At 36.3% G+C, this 17356-nt stretch overlaps 1 protein-coding gene across 1 annotated transcript in view; it reads right to left on the bottom strand.

The window, feature by feature from the left end:
• The window catches only part of LOC149806331 (laminin subunit alpha-like), a 246986-nt gene that overhangs the window by 51347 nt on the left and 178283 nt on the right, over positions 1-17356 (bottom strand). The window contains exons 59-62 of the mRNA XM_089951669.1: positions 16765-16924; positions 11741-11865; positions 9053-9390; positions 8515-8608 (exon numbers count right to left, since the gene is read on the bottom strand). Coding sequence (XP_089807795.1) covers positions 8515-8608; positions 9053-9390; positions 11741-11865; positions 16765-16924 — 717 coding nt within the window. The remainder of the gene's footprint in view (positions 1-8514; positions 8609-9052; positions 9391-11740; positions 11866-16764; positions 16925-17356) is intronic.

Below are 17356 nucleotides of genomic sequence, written 5' to 3'. Positions count from 1 at the left end.
TTGAATGATAATTTGTGCCCTCTTTTTCTCCTCATTGAGCCAGAGAAAAAAGTGACCTAGTTGAGGGGTTGAGGCATTCAATGGGATGATGTCATTGACACAGCTCTAGTCTCTGAAAACACGCCACTTTCCATTATAAGCCTTCAGAGTGGAAGACCTTTCTGCTCTCGAGATCCTCTCCACAATTGAAGGTCTAAATTCTTTCTCTCACAAGGCTGTCCTGACAAGAGCCAGGCATAAAGATAAAGATGCTCTAGCAGGGTGGAACGAGTGCAATATTATTGTTTGAGAAGATTCAGTTTGGCCATAATCTTTCAGGGCTGGTCTATCACTAGTTGGACTTGTCCTACTGAGATGACCCCATTTAGATGAGTAACTATGACCCCTTATTTTCTATATTATTTTGGTACTATTACAGAAGTGTGGTGTTTAGGTATATGCCCAAAATCTGCTCTGATCAAAACAATTTGAGTCGTCAACTCAGGGCATATTGGTTGGCTGATTTTCTTGCCAGTCTGAAAATCACCATGGAGGTCCAGTCCAACATCAAAGAAATGAAATCACCAACGAGGTCCAATCCAACATCAAAGAAATGAAATCACCAAGGAGGTCCAATCCAACATCAAAGAAATGAAATCACCAAGGAGGTCCAATCCAACATCAAAGAAATGAAATCACCAAGGAGGTCCAATCCAACATCAAAGAAATGAAATCACCAAGGAGGTCCAATCCAACATCAAAGAAATGGCAACAATATTCAGAAACACACTTTAATGTGGCAAGAAACACACTTTTATCTCCTTTATAAAAAATTGGGGCAGACATGTTAATCGCTGCTAATTTATTTTTAAATGCTGGGAGATCGGTACAGTGGAATGTGTGATAAAAATGTTGCTGATAACTTAACTCTTTATGAAATGAAAGTCTTAGCATTCCCTGGATTATCCAGAAAGCCTAATGTTAATCTCCTCAATTTTTTAAGATCCCCATAATTGCAATTTATTTAGCAGTAGCATGATAGGATGGAAAAGATCTTTCTTTAAGAGTCAACAGTGAAATTGTAATGATCAGGGCAGGTTTTGAGCATATGCCTAAACACCCCACTCCTGTCAAAAGGGCGCATGAGATGGCTGTACAGGCGGCTCAACCAGCTGGATGATCATGGATGGCTTGGGACAGTGATACAATAATACCAGATGAATCCTTTAAAAGCCTATGCATACAGGAGCAAAAGCAATGGGACATGCAGGGAAGTCATACCACTAACTAAAATTGGAGGTACACTCCCCAATAGTATCCTAATTACTTGGCAGAATTTAAATTTGCATCATGATCCTTTCTTTCCCTTGGTGAACTTCCATACATTCTCAGATCATACACACAACATGGTATTATGAATTACATCTTAAACACGCAAGGCACAAATCATGTGTGTCTCCCGTGGCATTGAACTTGCATTTATTTCACTTATTTCAAGAGGTTTCTCTGAAAGGACGAGACCATACACAACAAAAATGTATAAATTAACAATGCAACATCTTAATAAGTCACTAAAAGTCTTCGAAAGTGAAAATTCTGACAACTATTCACAAAATTAAAAAGAATATTTATCACCTGTTTAGGAATGAGGGCTGTTCCAGTAAAACATATACCCCCCCCGGGATGACACTTTGAGAAAACTTCTGTAGCAGGTTGTGTTTCAAACTATTTTGATTCTGACAGTGGAAGGTTGGTTAGGAAAATCACTTCTGTTGTGGGTTGTGTTAACAAAATGAGAAATCGCTGGTGGGGTTGTAATTTGTACGAATTTGCGTACTTTTAAAGCAGTGATACGCATTCAGCAAATTACATCAACATCGCAGATATAAAAAATGTGCTGTGCGCAGTATGTAATTTTTATTTAACTTTTAACTTTAAAAGTGCATTTTGCGACGTAATGCGCGCTGCCGCAACTGTCTCACAGCACTTGATGTGACATCCAGATATCCGGATACTTCAGTTCGACATGAATGACTGTTAAACTAAATCTGATTGGTTCATTTGGCCCTGGAACAAGCATTTTATGGTAGTTTTAGCCTTACTTTCATCATGGAAGTTTTACAAATGTTTGTTTCGAATAAGGGCCACACAGCAAACCAAAATGGCTGAATCACAACACGGTTTGTTTTCAGACGACGTTTTTAGCTGCAAATACTGGCTGGTGATAGCTATGATGACAATGAGTTTCATGTATATTGGTCAGTTGGACATTGGGAAAATGTCACTGGAAATACCAGTGTGTGATTTTGAGCCCAAAATTGATGTTGAGTGCAAGTCCGATGTACGTGTTGGATGAACAATATGTTGGTTATATTTATACAAGATACCCATGTCTGAACAAGCAGACTATGGGAATGTTGGACTTAAAACCCTAATACAGCATTATGGAAGAGAAAAATCTGGCATAAGAGGCAGCAAAGCACTGATTGAAGGAAGTGAATCTTTGGCAAATTTCATGTTAGTGAAAACTGACAGAGGTCTCAGAAACGCTTATAATCACGCATATTTGGACGCCAATTTTTTTCATTTAGGTGGGCGGTAAAATTCAAAGACTTGCCAGTCCTGCTTCAGTCACCTGCATAGTGGGAAAATGTGTTATCAGTTAGCTGTGCTGATATTTACAATGACAGAATTTAGTGGCTGAAAGACCCCCCCACCCCCGAGTCATCACCATTATAAGAGTACATCAAAAGAACATGCTGCTATAGCTGAGCAGCAAGATCAAAGGCTTTGACAGGTGGCTGGGTGGGAAAAATCTACTGATATTTACTGTGCTTGAATTCAGAGGCAGAAAGACCCAGAGATGTACATGTGGTAATTTATAACAGTACATCAAATAAACAACTTTAGCTTTCATTATTGTGTTCATTTCCCAGTGTAACAGAATAAGCAGTGCACATGACCTTGGAATCATGACATGTTGAGACTTTGACTTGAATGAGTATTTTGGGGTTCAACGGTAAACTGAGGAATATTGTAATGAGATTCAGGAGAGTGCTAAAGTTGCTAGAACTGATAGCTTGGAAGGGACAGTAGCCAAGTGTAAGAAAGTGTGTGATGCCTAGCTTAGTGCTTTGAAATAAGACCTTCCTTGGATCGAAAAAATTCAGACAAACTCTGATGGACAAACAAGAGCTATGTCAGTGAATGAATGTAGAAATTAAACTCTGTGGCAACCAATAGTTCTTATAATTTGCATAGTTTTCTGGGAGGGGACTGCAACTTTTGCTGGTGGGACTCATATTTTTACCAAAATGGAAGCCATAGTTTTAAAATCCTAATGAGACCTCTGGTTCAAAACTTTTCTTTTTGGAACAGAGATATCCAAGAGAAAATACCCATGGGGCCATACATGTGAGATGTTGAAAATTGCACAACCATAAAGAACAGTAACTTGTTCAAGCTAGTTATGCATATGCATTTCAGACAGCAGACAATGAAAGGAGTTCACAGCACAGAATAATATTCGTACACAGAGGAGGAGGATCATATTAAATTCAGAAACAAATAACAGATTAATGCTCATAGGGAACATCAGAGAATCCCCATACAACATAATTAAGTGTGTGTAGATCTCTAGTTGGCAGAACCACTATGGCAACAAAAGAATAAAGAGACAAACTTTTATATCGTGCAGATGTATGACCAAATGAAGTACATGCTCTCTGTGCAAAAATTAAATGACATTAAACATAAGAGACTGGCTGATCTGTGTAAACTCAAAACAAGATGGATAAAATATGTCCTGTTTGTGTTTGGTTCTTCCTATGTATATTTTGATCATGGTTGTATTTTCTGCAGACCTTTTGGCACTTGGTTCCAAGCCATCATTTGGTATTTGTATTACAAATTGGGTTACTATTATCTAGTACACTACATTTTTAAGCAGTGTGATTAACTAATGATGAAATTGATGACAAAATACTTGATGTCATCCTGATATATGGATTATTTACTACACTACTAATCTGCTCATCCTGATTCTTTTTTTTAACCATCTCCTTTAGTCTTACTGGTACCAGTGCTTTTAATAAAATTGTAACTTCTATTTTCTTGCAATCTAAATATTTGTAACGATGTGTTATTGTCAAAAGGTAAAATGTGCTTAGCGTTGTAAAATCTAAAACTATTAATTAGCATGGGACTTAAGTAAAAAGTGGACAGAAATTATTGCAATATTACAGTGTTGTTAGAAACAACAGAATAGTTGTACAAGATGTATTTTGCAAAGTTGTAGAACTAGCGCTTGTATTGTCACCACATATTCTACTTAAATAATAATATCATTATTTCTGTATATTCCAATCAGTATTTTTCCCAGTGGTAGTAATTTCTGATCTATGTTGTTCATTTCTTGTACAATTTTTACACATCAAGAATTCTCACAGTATCATTAAAAAACAATGTAATTTGCACCAAACTGAGTTATCTGAGAAGAAGAAATTAATTTTTTTAACCCAAAAATCACTGAAGCTACGAGTTTTTGCATTAAAGTTTCACATTAAATAACACTTGAAGTAGCCACGATAGTTGTTTAGGATGCAACTGTACTAATTTCACCTTTGGTATATCCAAATCTTGAATGTGATGGAGGAACATAGCTCCAAAATAAACACATCAATTTTAGTACTTGTTCATTGACTATGAATCAAGTATCCGAGTCCAACTGAATTGTTAGAAATTTTTTAATTCTTTTGACAACATCTTAATTAGCTGTCAAATATGGAGTAAACCTATGGTCTTTCTGCCATCCCAACCAAGACCCCACCAAAACCACGTGACCATGTCCAATGACATCACAGTAATAGTCGCTATACAACTAGAGATGACATCTCTTCGAGAATTTTGATTTCAGTAGAGCCTTAACTGAGTGGAACAGTAAAAAAGAGTGACAGATATTTAAGTGTTTGGGAGATATTTAACAATGGCTATTCCTCCCGCCACCACTTCCTCATTGGAGATCACACACACGCACAAATCCTGAAATCCTGGCAGCATCCCTGCAGGGGAGATAACTTGACTATTCAATTTTATTGGTCTCTGGTTATCCCATGGTATTTCTGTTATTTGAACATTATCTTACAGTGTGTCCAGTCAGCATGGTCAAAAAAGGCTTACAACCATTGAGAGTTGTTAAAGGACTCACATTACTACAGATGTGAAAGAACAAGAACCATACTATAAATCAGTGAAGATAAAAAAGAGTAAATATGGGTTTGACTGTCCCTGATTGGTTGATAATGAAAGTAAGATTTTAGTCAAAAACAATCTTCTGAGAGCTTGTCCTACTTGTAACTGAAAAAAGTGACAGACATTGTTGTATTAACATAATTTCCATCCCTTTACAGACCTGAGTTTGGACGAGTCATTACTGAAATCAGCAGCTGACTCTTTGGTGCAGTATTGAGAGCACACATTTCAAATTTGTATAGATCCAGAAAATGGTGCAGCTGTTACAGTTTTCTTTTCACAAAAGCTGTTGTCATAGATGTGTCTATACTGGTACAAATTTGATCATGCGCACTCGAAATTTTAAGTTACTGAATTTTAATATCATGGTGTTTGCACAGGTTTACAGTGGGAACTGAATTAATACAGAGAGTCCTGAACTCTTGAGTTTTGTGCAGAAATACGGAATCCAAGCAGAATACATCCAGAAATGTAGAGGTTTTCAATCTTAGATTTAGTCTCCCCATTGCGTTTCACACTGATATGCATATTCACAGAACATTTGTATAGTAGTAGGAAAAGTAAGTGAGAAATTTAGATACATATCATAAACAAGAAAAACGGTATGTGGGGGGACAAGATCATAAGAACAGGTTGGAATGGATAAGTATAATAAAAACAATAATGAGTAGAAGTGTGCCTCTTTAATGATGTGTGCAACATTATTTTCTCAGCTTCAGTAAGAAATTTCATCAAAAGGAAGACAATAAAGGGTGTACAGTTAACAAGTTAAAAGATGTATCAAATCGATTTTAACCTTCTGGTCTGTTTCTGTCCATTCTGGTGATATGTCCACTGAATCAGTATGGTTGGAAAAATATTTGGCAAATTAAAAAATTTAAAAATCTTTTGGCAGATTATGATTATATACTACTTCTGTCTGAGAGATGTGAATAATTTTATTTCTTGGTTTGTTGCTTGTGGTTGTTGCTCAATTCAAATACATCATTGAAAAACACTGATGCATTCTCATACTTTGTTACAAATATTTATTAAAGACGCATATCTCCAGATATTGGTGAATATAGCTTGAATAACTTATAACAGTTCTAGTTGGAACAATGAACATTGTTAGAGAAAATTTAAGTGAGCTAAAATGTGAATTTTTGGCAGTGTGTGATGCAGGATTGCTCAAGACTTTTCTATCTCATATGCTCACCATGAAAAATCCATTTGTACCAACTGATGATGACATTTACGTAACTGTCAGAAAGGCATAATTGACGATATTCAAAAATCTACAAAAATTACTCGAGTCAAAAGTTATAAACTCAGTTGTGGCAAAAATAACTGACTAGTACCTTTGCTGCTGTTGCCACTGTGACAGTTGATTCGTTGGTTGATTTAGTTTGGTTTGATTTGGGCTTTTTTGATTTTTTAACAACATATTAGGTGGAGGAAGAACCCCGAAAGACCACCAACCTAAATTGGTTGATCTGTGACACAAACTCACTTTGTGAGATGTGCAAGTGATGTAAAAGCAAGCACCTTAGTACACTTGGGCACATGGAGCCTCTGTTGATTTGTTTATCTCCAAAAGCCGAAGTCATTTAGACATGAGATCTCAGGGTTTCAGTAGATCATTATGGCTTTTACACCATTTTCAGATGAAGAGAATCTATATATGGCAGCCAGTTTTACTGCTGAAGAAAATCCAAGTCCTTTTGAGGCACCAAACACCACTTATGTAGAACCACTGACCTTCCACAAGTAACTGGCAACATTCTCATTTACACATTGGAGGCAAGTAATCACATGACAAGCATCTTGTACCACTGCCATGGAAGCCCCTCAGATCTGTATCACAAGACAAGCATCTTATACCACTCTGCCATGAAAGCCCCTCAGGCCATAGGTATAAGTCTCATATGAAAGACTAGAAGTGGGAGATAGAACCTGTGACAACTGGATTTAAAGTGCAGAATGTTACTGCTAGGCCATCAGTGATGATGATGATGCTGTTGACAATACAGTTAACTGCAATGACATTGATTTTATGAGTTCTCTGGGAAAAATGATTCCTTGACTTTCATTCATTTTTTAAAATCTAACTTATGATATAAAAATGTTTGACTTGCTATATTTTTTTATAACTTTATATTAGTCTTGCAACAAGGCATAAAAATAAGACATCGGTAACTGAAAAAGATGTTTTTACAAGAAATGATATAGTGTAAAAGTAGACAGAAATAATGCAACATCACTTTCACAGGCATCAATGGGTTTTTTTTCTGACAAATCATGTATTATAAGTTTACCAAACCATTTATTGAAAAAAATAATAACAAGGAATCATAGCATCTGACCACACATTTAAAGTAATATAAGATTAAACTATTATTCTAATCAAAAGCAGTGTGCCTAACAAAGAAAAATAGCAAATCATAGTGATCAATTTAGTAAACACACAGTTTAGTAAGGATACAAATTCATGATTTCTGTATTAGAATAGAAATATCTATTATAAAATCTTTTATTCATGGATGTTAAATTAGTAGGTATTAAGGGACTGATCAATGACATCTACAAATAATAAGCCACCATGAAAATTTGTGATTTCACGGTATCAGAGACATACTTGGCTGACAGACAAACAAACGAAAGGAAAAAAGATTGATTATAATGAATGAATACAAATAAAATGATGCAGTGGAGTATATGATCTATAAGAATTCAGTAGATTACCTCCAGCCAGCTGTCATTTAAATCACTTCTGTCCCCAACCCAATATTAAAATCGCTTCTACCGCCCACTAACCCATAGCCAGAAATTATTTTTTAAAAATATGCTTCTGTAGGGGGCAGTGTTTTTTGATTAAAAGACATCTGACGGTGGATCATAATTTTTTTAAATTGCTTCTGTTGTGGGTTGGTTGAATTTGAAAGTGCCTTCCCCCCAGGGGGTATATGTTTTACTGGAACAGCCCTGAAAATTAATCCAACTAAATCTATAACCCTGTATGGATGGTTCAAATTTGACGCAAATTTGGCTTGGGATTCATATGAGATATCTTGTACAATGTTGTAAAGAAGTGAAGCTTAAAACCTGGTGACACCTGGTGGTGGCATGGAGAGGTAATGGGCAAGAGTTATTGCCCTTTGTATATCTGATATAGACAGAAAAGATAAATTTTTTGTAGGGTTGGGTTCAGGAGGTAGCAGTCTTATATTCCAGTGTTAATGTGATCAGGGAATTATTCAAAGGAGAAACAGTGTAAGTTATTCTATAAGAAAAAAAATATCATACCTCACTGGCAGAATGATTTTTTGGTAACCACCAACTGAAATGTCATCAGTGATAGATAATTCATTCAAGGTACCTGGTGCTGTCTCTCGATCAACTGAAGAAAGCAAAAATTAAAATTAATCTCTTTTTTCACCTGTGTGCTGTTTTTAATGTAACAATTCTGGCTCATAATATAGAGGCCAAAGCTTCAAACTAAATACCTTCCAAACAGGAACTGTGTGAGAGACTGATACTTTAAGCCAAATGAAATCCTGCAAAAAGCTATGCGTCGTTTGCTTCCCTTTATGTAATGTTTTCTCTTTTCCAATAAGTAACTCTTACGATTATAATAATCAGTCATTTCAAATGGTTGAATACTTATTTTGTTTCCAAAGAATTCATTTTAATTGAGTTTCACTTGAAAACTGTGATCCATCCTTCATTAGTCAATATGCTTACATGTCATTCCAATATTATTTACACAGTAAAACATAAAGAGAATCATAGGAAAGAGAAAATGAAAGATATATGGGCAAACAGATAAATGGGATGAACTTACCTTCAGCATCATCAACCAAAAGAATCCCATCCCTGTTTTGTCGACTAGCTTGTATATTATGCCACATCCCATCGTTATACTTTTCTGTGGACATCAGTTGAGCACGACCTCCACCAAGATCAAACTGGAATAAGATTTTACCATTTCTAATCTCAATCGATGCAAAGTCTCGATCTCTACCAGCAAAGAAGAGAAGTCCATTTTCAGCATATGTTTTCATTCTCATGATGATGTCAAACTTCCTGTTTGGCACCCATTTGGTATCTTTGGCACTCAAGATGACATAACCGGCACCATCAAAGCGGAAACCATTTGAAGCCACTGAGGTCAACACATCCCTATAACATACAAGTAATGGACTTATTAGGTCATGACACTGTAACAAATAAGACATACAAGTAAAGGACTTATTAGGTCATGACAACGTAACAAATAAGACATACAAGTAAAGGACTTATTAGGTCATGACAATGTAACAAATAAGACATACAAGTAAAGGACTTATTAGGTCATGACACTGTAACAAATAATACATACAAGTAAAGGACTTATTAGGTCATGACACTAACAAATAAGACATACAAGTAAAGGACGTATTAGGTCATGACACTAACAAATAAGACATACAAGTAAAGGACTTACTAGGTCATGACACTGTAACAAATAAGACATACACATAAAGGACTCATTAGGTCATGACACTGTAACAAACAAAACATACAAGTAAAGGACTTATTAGGTCATGACACTGTAACAAGTAATACATACAAGTAAAGGAATCATTAGGTCATGACAATGTAACAAATAAGACATACAAGTAAAAGACTTATTAGGTCATGACACTGTAATAAATAAGACATACAAGTAGCGGACTTATTATGTCATGACACTGTAATAAATAAAACAAATTATCACTTATTTTTTATGAACAGACATGTGAGAGTCTAGACTGGCAATGTGAATTTGCAGAACCTCAATTTTTGAAATTAGTGTTTTGGAAATTCTGAAACTTATCTGGAATCGAAGACATAAATTTATAACACAACTTAATTTCTTTCAATGTACTATCATTCTTACCATTAACTGTAAATTAAGAAAAATAAGTTAAATATCAAGATTCACTTAAAGGATGATTAAATGTTACTGTTAAAGCTAAATCGTTTATTTGTCGTCAGACAGAAAATCCTAAAAATTTAATTTAATGCTGACTGAATTATGAGAGATATCATCAAATAGGTTTATTCTGGGTGTAAATTTATACAAATTATTATAATAAAGAAGATCCAAACATCAGTAACAACAATGCCAAACACTGTGATAAACAGTGTTATTGATACAGTTATTGGCTTGAGTCATGCTGATATCACATGCTGAGTAGATGACTGGATTTCTATTATCGTGCAAAGTTGATTTCCCCCAATGGAATATTAAGTAAGGATTTTATGAGGACTGGAAAACAAAGAATTAAATAAAGTTTTATTTACATAATGCATCATAGTTAATGGTAGGATTATTGAAAAAAATTCTGTCTACACGAATCATTGTAGATCAGTAAACAATATCATGGCATCAATGTGTTTCCTCAAGAAATGTAAAGTTTATTAAAGTGCATCAAAACAGGGTAGCATAAAAAATAGGGAAGGATTTTCAATACATTCTTAACTTTGAACAAGTAGTTGGGGATTTTTCAAATAAAAAAAATCTATCACATTACATCTGCTACAAATATGGAAATGGAATACGAATAAAAAACGGTTACATCACCTGAATGGAATGTTTTTAATTGCCAAGAACATAGAATTATGGTACATTTGAGGACAATCAATATTTAGTTCACTGACATGAATTATAAATGTCATATTCCTATACCATTGAAAAGCATTTGGATTATTACAAGACAAGTGAAAGAGATGTGAACACTAAAAATGTTTTTATAAACTTTGAATATTAGTCACAGTGACTTCATTTGGGGATAACTAAATTTAAGGCTGGGGAATAGTCTTCAATTCCATGCATGAGACTGAAAATTAGATTTGGTGTAACAAAATAAACATATAATTACATTAGCTGCATCATTTTCCACTGGTTGTGAATGAGTAGCAGCACTTAAGAGCTCATAATACCTGGTCAAAGACAGTTAAAAATGATCTATGAAATGTGCACGCATGCTGTATTTACCCATGTAAGATGCTATTATACCATCTGCAAAAAGCACAAACAGTAAAACTGACATTTCAAAATATGTTGGCAGATCAGGGTTATTGCAGATCACATGTGTGTGTGATTTGGATTTCTAACATAGCTTGAAAATTTTTGTAGTCATATCGCTATGATGTCTGCAGAGTGACAGCTTATAGTGATGTCTAGCACTGGGGCATCATGCCGCAGACATGTAGCATGATGTCCCACCCAGTCACATTATCCTGACACCAGGCAGACCAGTCCTAACACTAACCTGTTAATACTGAGCGCCATGCGAGGCAGCTGTTAGTACCATTTTTGTAAGTCTTTGGTATGACTCAGCCGGGGATTGAACCCATGACCTCCCGCATCTGAGGAGGACGATCTAACCACTAGAGTGCACAGTATAAAAAGGTAATTCACCATCTTCAGGCTAAACAACTAGTTTCACTTTATTATATTTAAGTAAAATTAAAATGCAAATACTATAATCTGTTTAACAAGAACCTTTGCACAGCTCCCACATAGTTGCTTTCTCCTTCCACAAAGTTCCATAGACCAAGTGGTATTTCATCAAACTGGACATCTTCCATCACACCAACATATCTCACAGTGCTGAGTGAATCAGGAACCTTCAAAAAGATTTGTGAATCTGTTATCATCAATAAAAAACATCAACCTTTTTATTACACTTTATGTTTAGAAAATTGATATGCGATCACAAATATATCCATACATATTCTGTATCTTTCTTCATCAAATATGTAACTCTATCGTAATACCTTAGGAGTACTACTACAATTACCTCACAAATCTAGCCCTCCCAGGCTAAAACATTTTAGCTAAATAGCTAAAAATTATCTGCCCACCTGTGAGGCAGTTAGAATGCTTTCCCCCTTTGATACTGAGATTGCTGCCAGGTTCTGTGAATTGCCAGTTACAACTTCTGCTTGTGCCAAGTAGCAAGCTCTCTACGGACAGAGAGGTCTCACAAAATCCAAACAAGCAATTTTAAAGTTTTCTGCCTCAAAACAAATTGAGGAGTTTGATCTTCAAAAGGAAGTACACTCCACCAATAAATTTCCAACTTTTCTGTTCTTCGTATGAATGATGACAAAGTTTCCTAACTTTCAATATGTTATTACTTTGCTGTCCACACACACACACACACACACACTTAGACATGTTTGGTATATACCAGCACAGATCATGATGGTGTCCCATCATGTTGCTATAGCCGTATTAATGTTTGTCTGGTGCATATCAAAAACTCAGTGAGTCTGGATATATACAGTTAAGTTTCTATAATATCCTGTCTTAGTGTATAATTTCATAGTTGCAAATGTGATGCTTTCCTGTACAGAACGTCATTGGGTTGTCTCCTACAGGTAACATTGGCTCATAATAGGTATTGTAGTACGACTTCATAAGTTTCAATAAAGACACTTCATTTCCTTTTTTATGTGCAGGTTTTGCATGTAATATAAAAAACTCATTTATTTTCACCATTATTGGATCTAAACAGAAAAGTTTTCTATTTATGGTTACATGTGATGTAATGTGATTTGGATTTTTAACGTTGCTGTAACAATTTTCAGTCAAATTTGTACGATGTCTGCAATGTGGCAGTTTATAGTGATGTCTAGCACTGGGGCATCATGCTGCAGACATGTAGGATAATGTCCCACCCAGTCACATTATTCCTGACACCAACGCTAACCTGATAATGCTGAACATCAAGCAAGCCAGCTGCTAGTGCCATTTTTATAAGTCTTTGGTATGACTCTGCCAGGGAATCCACAACCTCCCACACCCAAGGAGGACGCTCTAATCACTAGGCCACCGGAGATGTCCTTTATGGTTTCAATAGCATACAGCTCATACATGTAATTACCATTACTTCAGTGATTTTACCTGTACAAGCAGACGTTTTGTGATTCATGAACAGGGAAAAAAACAGCACGCTAGTTATATTCTGGAGCAAGACATGATTTCATGTGCTACCCTCCTCATTCTCAATGTAATTGTCAAGAAGGACATCTTCAACCTTGTACCCTTTCAAGATCTTGGCTGACTAGTTCAGGTAAAAATATGTTGCTCCAGGAAGGAGAATTGAATTAATGCAATGATAGATTATGTTGCTCCAGGAAGGAGAACTGAATTAATGCAATGGTAGATTATGTTGCTCCAGGAAGGAGAATTAAATTAATGCAATGGTAGATTACGTTGCTCCAGGAAGGAGAATTAAATTAATGCAATGGTAGATCATGTTGCTCCAGGAAGGAGAATTGAATTAATGCAATGGTAGATCATGTTGCTCCAGGAAGGAGAATTAAATTAATGCAATGGTAGATCATGTTGCTCCAGGAAGGAGAACTGAATTAATGCAATGGTAGATTATGTTGCTCCAGGAAGGAGAATTGAATTAATGCAATGGTAGATTACGTTGCTCCAGGAAGGAGAATTAAATTAATGCAATGGTAGATCATGTTGCTCCAGGAAGGAGAATTGAATTAATGCAATGGTAGATCATGTTGCTCCAGGAAGGAGAATTAAATTAATGCAATGGTAGATTACATTGCTCCAGGAAGGAGAATTGAATTAATGCAATGGTAGATTATGTTGCTCCAGGAAGGAGAATTGAATTAATTCAATGGTAGATTACTTGCCTATATGATGCTGCAATCCATCTGCCTGAGAATTCATTCACCAGCTGAGTTTTGCTCAATGTGGAAGTGGACATCTTAGTCCAAGGTTGCTTCCTTGGGCCCCCATAACAATGATTCTGTGGTCCAAATGGAGGCCAAACCTCGACCATTAGACCAAGTTTCACAGTCTGCACACTATGAGGCTATCTCAAAGTCAGGGAAAGCACTCTAGACTTGTGTCAGGGATACCTCAGCAAGTACAACCTATGTCAATCACAACTGGTACAGATGTTAACATAGGACTTGGGAGCAAGTCCCATACCATTGTGGGATGCCACAGGAGTGTGTTACCCTCATGATCATTATTTACATATCAACATTGTTGAGACAAAAACCATTTTTAGATCTTTGATTGGTGGCTGGAAAACTAACATGGGAATGGAGTTCTCATTCTGTCCGACAACTCCACTGCAGTGACTTGTCTCATCAGCAAAGTGGAACCAAGTCCCCAGACCTTTGTATTTTTGTTTGGAATTTTCTAGAGTGGTATCTTTAATGACAAATCCACATTTATATTTGACATATCCTAGGCTGGCTAATGTATTGGCGGACTCATTGTACAAGAAGAAACTAATAAAAATGAAATGGTCTCTTCATCCCTCAATTTTCACTCAAGAGATTCTCAATGGAATCAAACTAGGATGGACCTACTGGCAACAAGGAGGACTGCCAAAATCCCAACTTTTGTTTCCCCAGTCCCTAGGATGGACCTACTGGCAACAAGGAGGACTGCCAAAATCCCAACTTTTGTTTCCCCAGTCCTGGATCATAAAGGCCTGGATAATCGAAGCTCTTTCTGATTGGAATGGCCAAATGTATACACTTCTCCAACACCTCAGCTGGTGAATCCAAGGAATCTGAATGTCTCATTAAATAAGAATCTTGGATCATACTCATCACTCTCGCAACAGAACTGCCATGAATTGAGATATTCACTCCTGTGTTAAGCAACCATGTTGGCACATGCTTCATCCCAACCCAGAGTTACTGAACCTGCATGGATCTTTTTAAAAATGTCCTTAAGAAAACAGTTCTCACAAAAAGTGGTGGAGATGACCAATCACATTTGAGATGTATGAAGGCAATGGAATGTAATATCAATGAAGCGCACACTTTGTACCAATGTAGGCATCCACACCAAAATAGCTAACATCCCATGGCTCTTCGAAGAGAAAGAGTTAGCACCAATTACAATTAAGCCTACTGTTCCAAAATGACTGGTACATTGTGTTATCATGGAAGAGAGGATATCAGACAAACTGAAGACCTATCTAATCTTCTGTTCATTTTGGATTTCACCTGGCCAGTGGCAGTGAATCCTTAAAGAAGTGGTATTTATCATTGAGATTAACCTAGCTCAGCAAGACACCATTTGAACCACTTTCATGCAGTTCCAACAAGACAGATCAGTAACACTAATGAAGCCTCTTGCTTTCCAACAACAAGACAGATCAGTAACACTAATGAAGCCTCTTGCTTTCCAACAACAAGACAGATCAGTAACACTAATGAAGCCTCTTGCTTTCACTACCAAGAACAGGCTACTGTTTGTGGGTAATCAGATTTTTATGTAATTACTATCTACTCTTGCGAACTTCATTTCAAGGTCATCTATTGGACATTGTGTAAGCTCTGAAGTGGTAATTCAAGAAGACTGAGCTATTACATTGAGGGAGATCACGACTCATTTGCCTTCAAAGAGGGAAGGACAAGAACACCAGACACTTTCATCCTGGATAACTGAGCTATCTGTTCTGCATATCAGACAAAACCCACGCCAATAAATTTGCTTTGTCTATCAGCTCATTAAGTTTGGACAGTCACAAACAAAAACACTACATATGAGCGTAACTGTTCCCTAACTGTAATTTTCCAAGCTGTGGGATGGAGATCTGAGTACACTTCTCCAATTTTTTTTAGAGATATTTGATCCCAAAAGGCTCAATCTGATCTGGAGAACCTTTGCAAAATGTTACCTTTCAGGTCGATCAGCAGCTTAAAAAAGACACAGCTTCCTGACTTTTGCTGGATTTGCAGGAGGGAAACCTTTCCCTTGTGAAGCCACTGTAGAACATTTTCTAGTCAGGTTATCTTCAACCTGTCCCACATAGGAGACTTGAGATGGTCTCTCTCGGGTAATGGGATGTATCTCCCTCCTATCCTCCTATGATTGGGTAACATATTTGAAGAAACCAATTTTTTTCAAGTAAAATATGTTTTTGATAATACTTACCCAATCATAATACACAGACACCCTCCGAGGCTCCCTGCAGCTATAGTCATATAGACAGCATGCCCTCTGCTCCATTAGTAATAGACAAATTCATAGGATTTGGTGCCAATCTTGGTAAAAAGGAGATATAACTTTGAGCCATTTAACTAAAAAAAATTCACCTGGGAGGGCTTGATTTGCAAGGTATCAGTAGTCCTCCTAAGGTATTTTGATTGGGTAAGTATTATCAAAGAAACATATTTTACTAGAACAAAATTGGTTTTTATTTTTGTGTGGAGTAAGTACATTACCCCCCCCCCATGTACAGCAATTTGGGCTAACCTAAAAGATCATGCAAATTGTTTGACTGTAATACACAAAATGGTGACACCATTCAGAGCAATCACTTTTCAATGCTCTAGGTAAATAATACGTGCTGTTTACATTACAACTCTCAATGTGAAATGTTTTTTATCAAAAGAATGAATACTGAATTAATGTACCCCATCACAGAATGGAACTTCGCCATTAAATAATTTTGAATTCTGCACACACAAACATCATGGTTTTGATATATCATATACTGTTGATGTTAGGCCACATTCACATACATTGTTGATACCCAAAGGAAATCCACCCGCATAGATCTTGGATGTGACAGGATTCAAACTGAGGACAACTTTAATACCAGGTGACTCTCCCAACACTGGCTCCAGCTCAGCACCTGCCGCTGGGTCACGTTCAATCAAAAGGTTTCCTGCCTTCCCAATTCTGTACATAAATAATATAAAACAATCACCAAGGTTGCCATCTTATAATTTTTAATTGAACATACTTCAACTGGAGTAACTGTTATTTATTAACCAGTTGCAATGACTCTCTACAGCAAAGGTTGTTGTACTGATGATTGTTACTGATTCCCATAATAGTAATGGAGTAAATATGTAACCAAGGTGTTTCTCATTAAATAGCTAAATCTTAGCTATCCTGACTGAAAAGTCATTTAAGGAACAATAATCTTTAACCTCTCCTCATTACCTTTTTTTATGGTTTCTACATCAGGCTACAGTATGAATGGAATCATACAATTTTAAGACAGAATCGACATGAAAATGCCATGCACTACACTAATCTGATGTAAGTCAGACAAAATCTCACTAATCTGATTAAGTCAGACATAATCTCACTAATCTGATGTAAGTC

This window comes from Sinohyriopsis cumingii, chromosome 1 (assembly GCF_028554795.1).
Source record: "Sinohyriopsis cumingii isolate HCF-2022 chromosome 1, ASM2855479v2, whole genome shotgun sequence".
Lineage (NCBI taxonomy): Eukaryota > Metazoa > Mollusca > Bivalvia > Unionida > Unionidae > Sinohyriopsis > Sinohyriopsis cumingii.
Note: the sequence above shows the minus strand (reverse complement) of the source record. Positions and strands in the feature narration are given on the sequence as shown.